This window comes from Schistocerca americana, chromosome 1 (genome assembly GCF_021461395.2).
Source record: "Schistocerca americana isolate TAMUIC-IGC-003095 chromosome 1, iqSchAmer2.1, whole genome shotgun sequence".
NCBI classification, from domain to species: Eukaryota; Metazoa; Arthropoda; class Insecta; order Orthoptera; family Acrididae; genus Schistocerca; species Schistocerca americana.
Window position 1 is genome coordinate 607,449,537 of NC_060119.1, and position 16,017 is coordinate 607,465,553.

At 38.7% G+C, this 16,017-nt stretch overlaps 1 protein-coding gene across 4 annotated transcripts in view; it reads left to right on the top strand.

Annotated features, from left to right (window-relative positions):
* Positions 1 to 16,017, top strand: part of LOC124607202 (density-regulated protein homolog) — a 50,983-nt gene that overhangs the window by 30,611 nt on the left and 4,355 nt on the right. For all 4 annotated transcript variants that reach the window (XM_047139439.1, XM_047139459.1, XM_047139467.1 and 1 more), the window contains one exon: positions 5,227 to 5,403. In XM_047139439.1, coding sequence (XP_046995395.1) covers positions 5,227 to 5,403 — 177 coding nt within the window. The remainder of the gene's footprint in view (positions 1 to 5,226; positions 5,404 to 16,017) is intronic.

A 16,017-nucleotide genomic window follows, 5' to 3' on the forward strand; every position in this document is an offset into this window, starting at 1 on the left:
TTAAGTTTAGATGATGTCACCCGATGACTACAATGTGCAGAAGTCCCATCATGCTGGATGAACATACACATTCTTGTACCCAAAAGAATATCTCCCAATAAAGCTGGAAGCCCATTTTCAAGAAAGTGTAGATAACGGGGTTCTGTAAGACGATGCAGTAACACAACAGGCCGAATCAACTGGTTGTCTATAAAACCACAACACACATTTACAGAGAAGCATTCTTGAAAATGTGTCTCCACAGCAGTATGTGGGTTATCTTCGACCACTGATGTGAATTAAGAGAGTTATTGATGCCATCACAAGTGAAAGTGGCTTCATCAGTGAAGAGTAAAAATGGGATTACTTGGCAGTTTTCAAGTATCCAATTGTCTATCCTCATCTCCTGAATAAAGGTGCTGAATGAGTTGTAAATTATATGGATGGAACCTGTGCATACGTAATGTTCGCCATACTCTTGTATGTGGGGCACAGATACATCCAGAAATTCTGGGAGTGCATGTTGAAGGACTACGTTCTACCGACTGAATAATGTCTTCTACTTCATCCACAGTCTGTTCATTTACACTTTCATAAGCAATGTGACTGCTGGGCATTGTACCAGTCTCACACAGTGTATTAAACACATAAGTAAACACTCCTGAATCTGGTAGTCTGCAGTTAGGAAATCGTACTGTATTGTCCACAAGCAGCATCAACATTTCCATTACAAAACCCATACACAGATACCATATCGGCATACTCAGTATTTGTAAATACATGTGACATGTTAACACACTACAGTACAGTAGACTTGGCCAACAAATCACAATGAATACTTCAATGTAAACTAATGCACAACATGAACATAAACACTCTACTGCTGACATTCAGTAAATATGACCATAGCAACCAGTGTACCAACACATGAAGCGAAAATACATTGAACCGAGCTATATCTCTGTACTCCATAAAATTGTTATGCGGCATTTTATTGCAATTTGTGTATACTACTACCTCCTAAAATGTTAACCATTCCTCCTGGAGCATCCTGTATCCTAAAAATAAAAAAGAAAGCTTTTTTTAGTAGTTGAATATCTCATTGATCTTCCTGTCTCAGAGATAGCGAATTGTGTGCCACCCTTTCAGTTATCTCTGGCATTTTTTCAACATCTTTGTTACTTTGATATTTTTCAAATATATTTCATAGTACAGAAAGACAAATTACAGTTTATTATGTTTTTGTTGATTTGAATTTTACGTGCCTCATTTCTGTTACCTGAGCTCTTGACAAATCTGGAATATGAAAGCTTTAAGTGTACTCAAAATGGATATTAATTATATATGCATCTGCTTACTAGCAGCCAAAACTAGAACTGGACTGAAAACCTCACACACACACACACACACACACACACACACACACACACACACACACACACACACACACACACACCTCTTAAATATGTTTATCGGCCCTGTTCTTGTTTTGACTGTTGGTAAGTACACTCATCTGTCGCAATACTGACTCTATGACTTATCATAGAAGATAGGTTAAGGAAAGGCAAACCTATGTTTGTCACATTTGTAGACTTAGAGAAAGCTTTTGACAATGTTGAGTGGAATACTCACTTTCAAATTCTAAAGCTGGCAGGGATAAAATGTAGTGTGTGAAAGGCTATTTACAACTTGTACAGAAACCAGACGGTAGTCATGAGACTCGAGGGTGCATGAATGGGAAGCTGTGATTGAGAAGGGTGTGAGACAGGGTTGTTGCCTATCCCAGATGTTGTTCAATATATTGGGCAAGCACTAAAGGAAACAAAAGAAAAATTTAGAGTAGGAATTTAAGTCCAGAGAGAAGAAATAAAGACTTCGAGATTTGCCAATGACATTGTACTTCTGTCAGACAACAAAGGACTTAGAAGAGTAGTTGAATGGAATGGACAGTATCTTGAAAGGAGGATATAAAATGAACATCAACAAAAGCAAAATGAGGATAATGGAATGTAGTCTAATTAAATCAAGTGACGGTGAGGGAATCAGATTAGGAAATGTGACATCCTGAGTATTAGATGAGTTTTGCTATTTGGGCAGCGAAATAACTGATGATTGTTGAAGTAGAGAGGATATAAAGTATACATGGGCAATGGCAAGATAAGTGTTTCTGAAGAAGATTTTTTTTAACATCAGTCATAGATTTGTGTGTTTGAAAGTCTTCTCTGGAAGTATTTGTATGCAATGTGACCATGTATGGAAGTGAAACATGGGCAATAAATAGTTTAGTCAGAGAGAGAATAGAAGCTTCTGAAATATAGTGCTACAGGAGAATGCTGAAGAATAGGTAGGTAGATCATGTAACTAACGAGGAAGTGCTGAATAGCATTGGGGAGAACAGAACTTCATGACGCAACCTGGCAAGAAGAAAGAATCGGTTGGTAGAACACATTCTGAGGCAGCAAGGGATCACCAATTCAGAATTGGAGCGAAGCCTGGCAGGGTAAAATTCTTAAGAGGGAGACCAAGAAATGAATACAGTAAGCAGATTCAGAAGGATGTAGCTAAAGTAGCTTCGTTTATTTTGTAAAATAAGCTATGAGATAGTGATTTTTATTTCATGTGCTGTATATGACTAACAAAGTAGCAAAAAAAAAGTGTAAAATATCATAGTAGCTAAGAGGTTAAACCATAATCATAAATGTGGATGTCTGCTTAATAGCAAACTTTGTCACCATTGCTGTTATTGTTTAGTGCTTTTCTTACTACCCAAACTTCATATTCTCCACTCTGTCAGTGTTATTTTAGGCTTGATGAGAGAAATAGAGGTGAGAGTTTACTTCCCCCATTGACTTTACGAGCTTATTATTAACCAGCTCAATGAATTTCTGTACACTGTGTAAAATATTAATTTAAAAGACAGCTCGGGCACTACAGTCCTGCTTAATGCCTTCTATCACTGTTACCAATCTTGTATGATCTACGGTGTGCGGTGCTAAGTATGTATGTAGTTGATGCAAGTGAATCATGTCAGATTTGAACACAAAAATGTTTAAAATGTGCTATTGCAAAACCTGTGTTCTATTTCTTGGGACATATCTCCCACAGCACATGATCTGCATGATATTTTCAGTACTTAACAAAATGATTTCACACCTGCACTCCCATCATTGAAGGGCTACTCCCCCCTCTCCACACATCCAGCAGACACTCATTTTACATGTGCTAGTGTGGTTTGGTGGCTGTGCTGGCTGTTGTATGATGTAAAAAGTTGCCAGCCAATAAGAGCTCACTAGACAGAAGTGGCCAGTGTTTCTTTGGTCGTGACTGAGCATATTCTTAAAGACTTGATGTTTAAATTTAAAAGGTTGATAATTGACATTGTTGCTGAGTATAGTAAATTGAAAATACATGCAAGAAGAAGAGACTGAGTTAAAGAGAAGGTGGTGGCTGGGCCCCTTTGTCACATAATGGCATGGTCCGAAACACTTTGCATCAGCTGTCCTGTTTTTTTTTTTTTTCCCATTGCTGCCACAACATAGCAGTAGCTGTATCATAATTGCATGGTGAAGCTAAACGTTGCAAATTGTGTGGGTAGTGACGATTGTGGATTGTGCCAGCATTTCCTCTCATGTCTCCCCTCTCCACAACAGCCAAAAATATTCCCTTAACTCTGTCACAACCATGGTGTGAACCGTCTGGTTTTTGTGCCACTTATGACTCACTCAGTCACATCAAATGTCAGTATGAAGAAAACAGGACAACATCAAGTGAGGCATTGAATAAGAACATAGAATCGAGTTAAACCTTACTAGGAAGAAACACAAAGCCGGTGAATGTTTTTAGCATTGCTCTTAGTTGTTCAGGGGGCCAGTTAATTTATGGCGTAGAATTGCAAAAAACAAAAGTCAGAGAACATAAAATTGAAGTTCCACTGTATACTCCTTGACAACTATTAAAAGTAATTTCCAAGTGGATGTACTCCTCTCCCAAACTCTTCTGGAAAAGCAATGAGTATGGTGGACAGGGAGCACTACATAAGAAGTGTACAACAAGTTGGGAATTTTGGGTTGGATGGGGAACATGCTCAGACAGGAAAGTAGTTAAGGCTATTGCTTGCATAAAGAGATAAATCAGTGTTACAGTCCTAGTACAGCACGAATTTTCACACATCACTACTGAACTTATTTCAGTGCCTTTCTGTCATAATTTCTATTTCATTTTATCATGTATGTGTACAGCTGTGGATTGAGAATTGTTTCTATTCTCTCTGACATGTCTGAAAGGAAAGACATCAAACAGATATAAAATTTCCAAGCTTTGCCTAACAGGCTCCACTGTGTCATTTGTGGTCGTCATGTTTGTTGATGTCTGCTTGATTGTCTCAACAAATCCTCGTAGTTCTCATTTCTTAACTTTGCTTCTCCATCTCATAGAATGGAAAAGAAAAATACACACGCAAGCAACTCATATATTGACACTTGCATACCAGGAAAGATTGGCTGCTATGGGGTTCAGCACTAAAAGTTAAACATAAACGATAATACCACTCCTTCCCTAGTCATAACAAAAATATTCACATAACGTGCTATGGGCTTAATTTCAGCCTTACCTAGGTACGAGCCTTATCTTATCAGAGGAGTTATATAGTCTAAATACACAAACCTCCCAATCAAAGCACTACATCTGGGGCAACCATGTATTCTTAAATATTAAAAGCACCCTACACGTAGGTTTGCCACCTCATAGGAAATGGTGGATATGTTGTTAAGTATCTTTAATGACATGGGCTGCCGCAGAGAATCCATTATATATGTGTAAACGATACATGCAGTTGTCGTGCATTACATAATGCTTGTGTGCAGGAATTACTCCGTGGGTAGGTGTAATGTCAGACTACCTCAAGCGATCCTTAAAAACTATGGCAGGTGCGGTATAATGTATCTGTGGTGCATTCTCTTTGTGTCCTTCCATCCTGGTGATTTTTTTCAGCTGTTGTACATTTCTTTTACCAATGCTGGTCACACACACACACACACACACACACACACACACACAGAGGGAGAGAGAGAGAGGGAGAGAGAGAGAGAGAGAGAACTGGGGGCGGGGATATGTACTCTTCGTGTCAACTCTTAATTGACTTGCTTGTAGCTAGTAATTAAATGCCCAAAATTTTAACGATATTGCACATTCATTCCAGGATTTATTTTGCCAATGACTTTGTCATTTTTGGTTAATTTTCTTTATTAGGTGACAAAGATGAAAATGAACCTGGGGGAGAAGAAGAGAAAAAACGGCAGAAAAGAGGTGGAAAGGCTTTGATGAAAGCTAAAAAGAAGGAAGATGGCCCAAAACAAGTTTGTATTTCTCGTGCTCCTCGTGGAAAAAAGAAGTCTGTAACTGTTGTTACCGGTCTAAGCACATTTGGTAAGAAAATTTCATTATCTTCAGTATGCATAGAATCGCAATGATGTTACTTTCATTAAATCAAACTGTTAATGACAGAGAAGATTGGTGCATATAGAATTATTTTGTGGACTCAGTTGACTCCAGACTTCATAAACATTCTCTAACACGCAATTAATACTCCTGTGAAGGTTAGTTCTTCAAACATATCTGTAGTGCAGTCACATCCACTCATCTGTACATATATGAGCCCTCTGTAGAAATCACTTGCAGCCACCCATAGTTGTTACTTCCTGCCCTCATTCATCCAGAACATTATTATGTCTTCAGTCTTTCAGTTGGGCATTTGCTGTGTAGTGGATCACTTTCATGATGTCTTAAGAAGAAGAAGAAGAAGAAGAAGAAGAAGTTAGCACCAGTTTTGCTTATGGCCCTTCTAAAAATAATTCAGCCATATATAAGGAACAGTAGAATGAGAATACCCTCAACACAATGCCAGTTATTCCTCCAAAGAATGCCAGCCCATGTTAATATACTGCTGCTGATTTGAAGCTCATAGCCGATGCCCTCTGGAAGGGCTAGGTGCGAGGTCTGTCCCATGTATCCATCTGTCATATGATAGTTGCAATTTATTATTGGAGTAGAAGCAGAACAATGTGCCAAAGCTTGCTACAACAATTCTGGTGCTTCCTATGTGGATATGATTACGAGGCAACTGTTGTAACTCATAAGCAGATTTTACCAAACCGTGATTGAAGTCAGCTGAGAACAGTTTTTATTTTTACATGAATCTGAAACTATATTAAGGCATTTTTGGTAAGGATGGGTTGCAGGCAAAATAAAAATGCCATCAAATTATATGCATTTTGAGATTCAGCAACAGGCTGAGTATTAAAATGCAGAGTAAAAGTAGGACTGTAGGAGGTGTCGTTATAGTTCCAGGGGCTTTATACATTCTTACTGTTGTCGTCATCTTCAGTCCGAAATTGATTTGATGCAGCTCTTGATGCTAGCCTATTGTGTGCAAGCCTCTTCATCTCTTAATAACTACTTCCCTGTACATCCGTTTGAAACTGCTTGCTGTATTTGTGCCTAGGTCTCCTCGTAAAATTTTTATTCCTAACACTTCCCTCCATTAACAAGTTGGCTATTCCTTGATCCCTTGGGATGTGGTTTATCAACAGATTCCTTTTTTTTAAACTCATGTTGTACCACAAATTTCATTTCTTCCCAATTCCGTTCAGTATCTCCTCATTAGATACACAATCTCCCCATCTAATCTTCACCATTCTTCCATAGCAACACACTCCAAAAGCTTCAATCCTCCTTTTGTCTGAACAGCTTGTCATAATTGTTTCACATCTGTACAAGGCTACGCTCCACATAAACACCTTTAAAACAGACTTCCTAATACTTAAATTTATATTCGAAGTTAACAAACGCATCTTTTTCAGAAATGCTTTCTTTGCTACAGACAGTCTGCATTTTATATTCTCTCTCGTTTTGACTATTGTCAGTTACTTTATGACCCAAATAGAAAAAAACTCAACTTCTACCTATAGTGCCCCATTTCCCAATCTAATTCCCTCAGTACTGCATAAATTAATTCACCTACATTCCATTACCCTTGATCTGCTTATGCCAATAATCGACAAACTGTGGCTCGCAAGCCGTTTGAGTGTGGCTCTCCCACAAAGTACTACGTTTGTGCATGCACAAACAGTCAAGTTGAAACTTTGTGGCCTACGTGTGTAAGACTGGAATGGTTTAAAATCCACAATCCCACTGTTGGCAATTCCAAGTGCCTCTGTACTAAGTGCTTGTCTCCTCTCAGCAGTTTCAGCACCAGCAGTACTTTCCTTTCCATTCTGCACATTTAGGGGCCTCGAAGTTTCAGTCCGCCTGTAAGCATGGCAAAGGTGATGGTTAGTGCTAACTGTGCCCACAAATCACATGCAGGTGACAAAATTATCTACTTGAATTATAAAGTTACCTTTATTTTTGCAAACAGCTGTAAACCCTAGAGGTACTTTTTGTCATAAATTTAAGAATTGAAATTGTTTTTTGATGGTGGCTGTGTTATTATAAAATGAAACATTAATATTTTTTGTTAAAAAGGACAGCCTTGCGCAAAACACAATGTATTTCGTTTTTACATGCCCATACATGTTTTGATGCCTGTGTGTCATCTGTGCATCAAATTTCTGTAAAATATCAAAGTTCATAGTCATTTCTCTATTGTAGGCCTAAAAACCATAACATGTGCATTTTGTTTCGTTTGTTTTACTTTCGCATCTGAAAATTAATGAAATGATTGATAATTTACAAAAATAAATTTGATTCACTGAAGATGATACACAGGTGTCAAAACATGTCTGAGTAAATAAAAAAGAAATACATTGTGTTTTCATTGTGACAGATTTTAACCCTTGAGTGGACACACCATTTTTCGTAACACTTTGTACATATGTAAAGAATAGCTGTCTTTTATATTACCAAGGTAGACTTGTATGAACAAAATTACAGTTTAATCTTAGTTTAACTAAACAATGATAAACTACCATTATATGAGCTAACAATATTATGAGGAGGATAGTTGCTACTTGCCATATAGTGGAGATGCTGAGTCGCAGATAGGCACAACAAAAATATTCACAAAATGAGCTTTCAGCCAACAATGTCCTCGGTAAACCCCCCCGCACCCCCCCCCCCCCCCCCACACACACACACACACTCTCTCTCTCTCTCTCTCTTCGCTGTATCACTCTGTTGCTGCACACAGGTGTTACCACACAGTAATCACCCACTTGAAGCATTAAACAGCGCAGTTGCATCAGATCCCTGTGAAACGCTTAATTTATAATTAATTGTCTTGTAGGTAACTTCCTCATTGTGGGATTGTGCTGCTAGCTTGCAATCTAGGTCATTTTATGCACTGATTGTAAATTTTTTCTAAGCCAACTTGCTATTTATTTTATATTACTGTTTTCCAACTTGGATGTACGCAACAAAACTTGTTACCTTGTTAGCTGAAGCAGTAATGAAGGAGGTAGTGGCTCAAAATTGTAAAACAACTATGGAATGGTACAAAACAATGTTATTTGTGACGGGTGCACTTTCTACACAGGTTCGCCCACTCGAGGCTTCTTCTTCTTCTTCTTCTTCTCTTTTTTTTTTGTTTAAAAACCTTATTTCATTCACCATCATGGAAAATGTCAACATGAACTTCCAAGCCAAGCAAGATGATTTGATGAAATTTTATTTTAGGTGCCATGTTTGATATAGGTACAAAGGAGCACCATAGGAAAACAGAAGATGAAAATTGTGATTTAAAGCTGATTGTATTTAGTCAGACCCACCTTACTTGTCAGAAAACATTGAATAATAATTAGAAATCAAATTTGGAGAGGTGCTTTTCAACTAAACACATGTTGTTTAGTATTAAACTAGTGACCCACCCTGGATTCACACAGAACGCCACGTATGAACTGTCAGATGTCTTGAGTGTAGTAGTGGTAACTTTGGTTACGGGCCACTGCATACAATTAACAAAGAATCGGAGAACAATGTTAAGTAACTTGCCACTGCATGTAGTTATGATTAAAAAATCTGAGAATAATCTTACATAACTTTAATCGTCAAATTCTAGTAGTGATCGTATTTGAACAGAAAGTTGAATTAAATGTGTTGGATTTAAGCTTTGATAAGAAACCCTTGAAAGCTTTTGCATTTTAACTATGATGCCACAAATATTTTAAATATTTCTGTGTATATTGTATTGATAACCTCATCAGGATTAGTTGTAAAAATGAACTTGTTTCCATGTCCCACATGGCAGGGACATGTACAGCTTGTCATGTGAGAAATGCTGCATACTTACGTCAATTACAACACCGTTCAGTGTCTAGTCCTGCGCTTTGTTAATTGCCACACCAAAGGTTTGTTTAGTGGGAAACTGGAGTTTTAACTGGAAAGGTAAATCTGTGGGTATCATTACTATTCCTGGTATCAAACATTGGTCCAGTTCCACAGGAAGGTAGTATTGTGCAGTTGATCATAACACTACTCCAAACTTTTCTTTCGTTTCCTTTACTGCTTGCTCAATATACAGATTGAATAGCAATGGGGAGAGGCTACAATCCTGCCTCACTCCCTTCCCATGTTGTTGTGGTCTTCAGTCCTGAGACTGGTTTGATGCAGCTCTCCATGCTACTCTATCCTGTGCAAGCCTCTTCATCTCCCAGTACCTACTGCAGCCTACATCCTTCTGAATCAGCTTAGCGTATTCATCTCTTGGTCTCCCTCTATGAGTTTTACCCTCCACGCTGCCCTCCAGTACTAAATTGGTAATCCCTTGATGCCTCAGAACATGTGCTACCAACTGATCCCTTCTTCTAGTCAAGTTGTGCCACAAACTCCTCTTCTCCCCAATGGAAATGGAAATGTCGTGTGGCTAGGGCCTCCCGTCGGGTATGCTATTCAATACCTCCTCATTAGTTACGTGATTTACCCACCCAATCTTCAGCATTCTTCTGTAGCACCACATTTCGAAAGCTTCTATTATCTTCTTGTCTAAACTATTTATCGTCCATGTTTGACTTCCATACATGGCAACACTCCATACAAATACTTTCAGAAACGACTTCCTGACACTTAAATCTATACTCGATGTTAACAAATTTCTCTTCTTCAGAAACGCTTTCCTTGCCATTGCCAGTCTACATTTTACATCCTCTCTACTTCGACCATCATCAGTTATTTTGCTCCCGAAATAGCAAAACTCCTTTACTACTTTAAGTGTCTCATTTCCTAATCTAATTCCTGCAGCATCACTCGGCTTCATTCGACTACATTCCATTATCCTCGTTTTGCTTTTGTTTATGTTCATCTTATACCCTCCTTTCAAGACACTGTCCATTCCGTTCAACTGCTCTTCCAAGTCCTTTGCTGTCTCTGACAGAATTACAATGTCATCAGTGAACCTCAAAGTTTTTATTTCTTCTCCATGGATTTTAGTACCTACTTCAAACTTTTCTTTCGTTTCCTTTACTGCTTGCTCAATATACAGATTGAATAGCAATGGGGAGAGGCTACAATCCTGCCTCACTCCCTTCACAACCACTGCTTCCCTTTCATACCCCTCGATTCTTATAACTGCCATCTGCTTTCTGTACAAATTGTAAATAGCCTTTTGCTCCCTGTATTGTACCCCTGCCACCTTTAGATTGTGTTGCCTCATGTGTTCCAACATTTCTACGGAATCCAAACTGATCTGCCCCGAAGTCAGCTTCTACCAGTTTTTCCATTCGTCTGTAAAGAATTCGCATTAGTATTTTGCAGCTGTGACTTATTAAACTGATAGTTCGGTAATTTTCACATCTGTCAACACCTGCTTTCTTTGGGATTGGAATTATTATATTCTTGTTGAAGTCTGAGGGAATTTCACTTGTCTCATACATCTTGCTCACCAGATGGTAGAGTTTTCTCAGGACTGGCTCTCCCAAGGCTGTCAGTAGTTCCAATGGAATGTTGTCTACTCCCGGGGCCTTGTTTCGACTCAGGTCTTTCAGTGCTCTGTCAAACTCTTCATGCAGTATCATATCTCCCATTTCATCTTCATCTACATCCTCTTCCATTTCCATAATACTGTCCTCAAGTACATCGCCCTTGTATAACCCTCTATATACTCCTTCCACCTTCCTGCTTTCCCTTCTTGTCTTAGAACTGGGTTTCCATCTGAGCTCTTGATATTCATACAAGTGGTTCTCTTTTCTCCAAAGGTCTCTCTAATTTTCCTGTAGGCAGTATCTATCTTACCCCTAGTGAGATAAGCTTCTACATCCTTACATTTGTCCTCTAGCCATCCCTTCTTAACAATTTTGCACTTCCTGTTGATCTTATTTTTGAGACATTTGTATTCCTTTTTGCCTGCTTCACTTGCTGCCTTTTTGTATTTTCTCCTTTCATCAATTAAATTCAGTATCTCTTCTGTTACCCAAGGATTTCTGCTAGCCCTCGTCTTTTTACCTACTTGATCCTCTGCTGCCTTCACTCTTTCATTCCTCAAAGCTACCCATTCTTCTTCTACTGTATTTCTTTCCCACATTCCTGTCAGTTGTTCCCTTATGCTCTCCCTGAAACTCTGTACAAACTTGTATACTTATAAACTTGTACTACTGTAGTAGGCGTGGGCTTCATGTCTATCTTGGCCACAATAATGCGTTCACTATGCTGTTTGTAGTAGCTTACCCGCACTCCTATTTTTTTATTCATTATTAAACCTACTCCTGCATTACCCCTATTTGATTTTGTAGTTATAACCCTGTATTCACCTGACCAAAAGTCTTGTTCCTACTGCCACCAAACTTCACTAATTCCCACTATATCTAGCTGTAACCTATCCATTTCCCTTTTTAAATTTTCTAACCTACCTGCCCAATTAAGGGATCTGGCATTCCACACTCCGATCCGTAGAATGCCAGTTTTCTTTCTCCTGATAACGATGTACTCTTGAGTAGTCCCCGCCCGGAGATCCGAACGGGGGACTATTTTACCTCCGGAATATTTTATCCAAGAGGACGCCATCATCATTTAATGATACAGTAAAGCTGCATGCCCTCGGGAAAAATTATGGCTGTAGTTTCCTCTTGCTTTCAGCCATTTGCAGTACCAAAACAGCAAGGCCGTTTTGGTTAGTGTTACAGGGCCAGGTCAGTCAATCATCCAGACTGTTGCCCCTGCAACTACTGAAAAGGCTGCTTGCCCCTCTTCAGGAACCACACGTTTGTCTGGCCTCTCAACAGATACCACTCCGTTGTGGTTGCACCTACGGTATGGCTATCTGTATCGTTGAGGCACGCAAGCCTCCCCACCAGTGGCAAGGTCCATGGTTCATAGGGGAGGTTCAGAGTCTTATTTCATTGCAAAATTGGGGTGGGCTTAAATTTCTCCATAAAACAATACGTGCACCTAGTTTTAATTTTAATTTATGTGGCAGATTTCCAGGTGGCTTCAGTGAAGTAGAGTAATGCACTGCTTTATCTCTATCTGAAGTCTAGTTTACGCTAAGACATTGGCTTGTGCCACTTGTTGCATGCAAATGGTTTTGTGTATGCCTGTAGACGCAGTGCCGTCAGTGTATATTTGTTTCATCATTTCCAAGTGCTGTATATTCTGGTGTAAATGAAAATTTTAGCAACTGTATGAGTTGTGGCAGAGATAATGCTTCTTTGCGTGAAAAGATTAAATGACCTAAGAAACGTATTTGGGTTCGAGACTGGATCAAGAAAAGGCATCAGCTCCGTTGTTCAGCGACCTAAAAGTTATTTTAATTATCTTAGACTGCCACCAGACTAGTTCACATTTCTTTTAAATACAGTTAACAACGCAATAAGGAAAGAAGATACTGTAATGTGGGAAGAGAATGTTGATAGTAGAGTTTATGAGCCAAGGGTATGAAGAAGCATAAATGCGGCGGGGGGCTGATCATGCAAAGCTGCAAGCAGTCAGCACTAATTATCCAAAACAAGCTGCATTAACAAGAGATTGGTTTTCCACCTACTTTCTTACAGATGGAGCTGTACCTTGGCAAAATTTAAGTGTTTAAAAATATATATCAGATATATGTCAGTACTACATGTTGTGAATGTAAAGCACTACTCTGACTCTTTAAATAAATCAGTATTCAGTAAAGTTCAATTCAGCTTAGCATATTTTTCTCCTGTACACAGTTTCCCTAAGAAAACGAACCAGCCAACTCGAACCACAGGATTTTTGTCTTGTAGATGTGGGCATCTCCACCACCATATGTTTTGCTTGCCTGCATTTTTCTTTGTTTGTTTGTATAATATTCCTAATTAAATGTATTGTGTGCTGTCACTCAGACATAGTCAGTCCTTCGGTTATCAGATCACTCAGGATGGCCACAAGTGCAGCAACATGACGCTGCCTGTTTTTGTAGTCAACAGCATTGAAATTCCCCCAAACATCTATGCATAGCATAGATGTCCACAAAGCAAAGTATTTCTTCTGTTCTCCACTTCATATTTCAACTTGTTCACTCTATACTGACACATGTAACATCAAAACTTAGGCAAGTAGTGTCGCCATAGTTGCAATGAGCCGAAACTGCTTATTTTCACTGACGAGTTGCACAAATGCGCATCCTGCATGCTGTTGCATGCAACCCAGTGTTGTCGTGTAAACTAAGCTTAAGACTGTGTCAACAGTGTAATAAATTTGTGACGGGGCCTCAAACTCTGATGTAATCAAATCAGTTAAGTTTATTGACATTCATTTGTAGGTGACAATATAGCCCTTTGATGAAACTGTAAAGTGTCTTAGTTGGCACATTATGAATATTTGGGCATCCTATTTCAGTTAAGAGACATTCGGTACCAAAACAAAAACAGTATTAATATTTATTTTTATTGCTTGTTGCTTTGAAATTCGCCATTTTCTATTTCGAGTAAGTTATTGGCAAAGTGTATATTATCTTATCTAGAAGATAGAACTCTCATAATAGTTTTAAGTTGCACTTTTATTATGTGCAGCCATAGGTGTTATCTTTACAATGATGGCTTGACTTCTTCTGCACTTGTCCCCCTTTCGATTACTGGTGAAGTTTGACAGAAATCTCAGAGAACAAAACAGTGCAGCCACCCATAGCACTATTGCTGTTACACAAGTCTGGCATTGTTTTGTTGAGTGCTTCAATGGATATTTTATGGGACATCAAAACATCATCCCAGACAATCGAAGTGCAATCCTGCCTCAATTTACCAGTATTGCTTTGCTTAAAAACATTACAGACGCTGGTGTCGCTGCCGTAAAATTTCTGGGGAAATTTGAATGCGGAATGTGCAGTTCAACTGCCTTCATAAAGTGTGACTGCACTGCCAGATGATGCCACAGCAAGGGCAATTTTTCCACCAGATCTGACTTTTGTGAATATTAGATTAATTACAGATGTCGTGCCAGTTTCTCCAGGTGCATAAAAAAAAAAAAAACAACCACTTCATTGTTGTTGATTGATGACATTACAAAGTTGTAACCATTTTTTGCTTGTGATTCAAACAACACTCATCTTGAACAGTCTGAAACAGTTGGGAAATATCATAGTTTGTTTCTCACAAATAATATGTATTTGGTTGACAGATTTAAATTTGTTGGTAAAGAAAGTCTGAAATCTGTTATGTATTTGCCTCATAGAGAATGAACCTCTTTATTCAATTCAAGTACAGGTCCAGCAAAAATATTTTGGTTGTAATCATATCATCTGAATAGAGTTCTTGTCATTTACAAAGCAATATGTCGTGAGCCATGCTTTCACAGTAATTTTGCCAAAGGTGCATCGGGTCAGTAATTGCACAAAATGATATGATGACAGCAATTAAATGTCTGAATGATTTGCTGTACAGCATACTGCAGCTTCAGATATCATATTTTCAGTGAGAATCGTCTTCTAATAGACCCACAACTTTGCACGCTCCTTGGAAAGCATCATATGTCACACCTTCTCAGTGCTTAGCATGTAAAAGAAGTAGCCTGTTAACAACATGGGTAACATTCTCAAGTGAAAGCATTTGCTGCTATAAGGGTGAATGCTGCCAGGAGCATCTGTTTTTCTAACGACAGTATGACCTTCAACCAATATACCTTGGTTCCATTGATGGAATGTTTTGATTCCATGTTCAGTGGCCTAACTTCAATTGTTGCTCTTCTTTTGTCAACTGCTAGGTAAATGTAGGTTGAGTGCTGCCTTTGTTGATGTACTTTTTGACATTTTATCGATTTCACAGAACTACACAGTTCCACATTTACGTGCACATCATATATTTTGAGTACAAGTTTATTATAGGCACCACCCATCTATTGTCAGTTATGTAGTTTTGCACCAGTAGCCTGTAGTCCACCTTCCTCAGGAGACGATTGTCTGTATTTTGGATGTCCATCATTATCAGCAGATATAGGACTAAAAGAATTTTGGAAATTTTGTTGAACATTTTCCTTCATTAATGCACATCACATTAGGATTTAAAGCTCCACATTGGCCATAAACTGTGTGTCTTACCACAGTGTCATAAAGTACTGGGTCTTCTTCATTTGGTACCTCTGCTGTGATTACAGTGTTGATTTTGACTGGCCTGATTTTATTGATGACCCATAGAAGCAGATATATGTATCGCAATCCATATTTTTGCCATTCAACCGTGTATATGTTATGGCATGGAGGACCAAAGATATGACCTTTATGTACGAAAAATAGTTTCTGCAATTTTAAATGAAACACTTTATTAACTCTGTCATACCTGTCTTGGGGTGGTACATTAAAGCGTATGTTACACTGAACCTCTGGCCAGTTCGGATTGCGAACTGTTGTGATGAAAAGACCAGGTTTTCCTCCCCCCCCCACCCCACCCCACCCCACCCCACCACCACCACACCCACCAAATGTGTCTTTTTGTGTATACATTGTTTGCTCCTCCAATAAAAGTTGGTGGTAGTCCAACATTATTGCTCCTCCAATAAAAGTTGGTGGTAGTCCAACATAATTGCTTCGTTCATATAAAAGAAAGGCATCCTGCAAGTGAACATAATTTTTAGGTCACAGTTTTGTTCGATTGAATTGTGTAA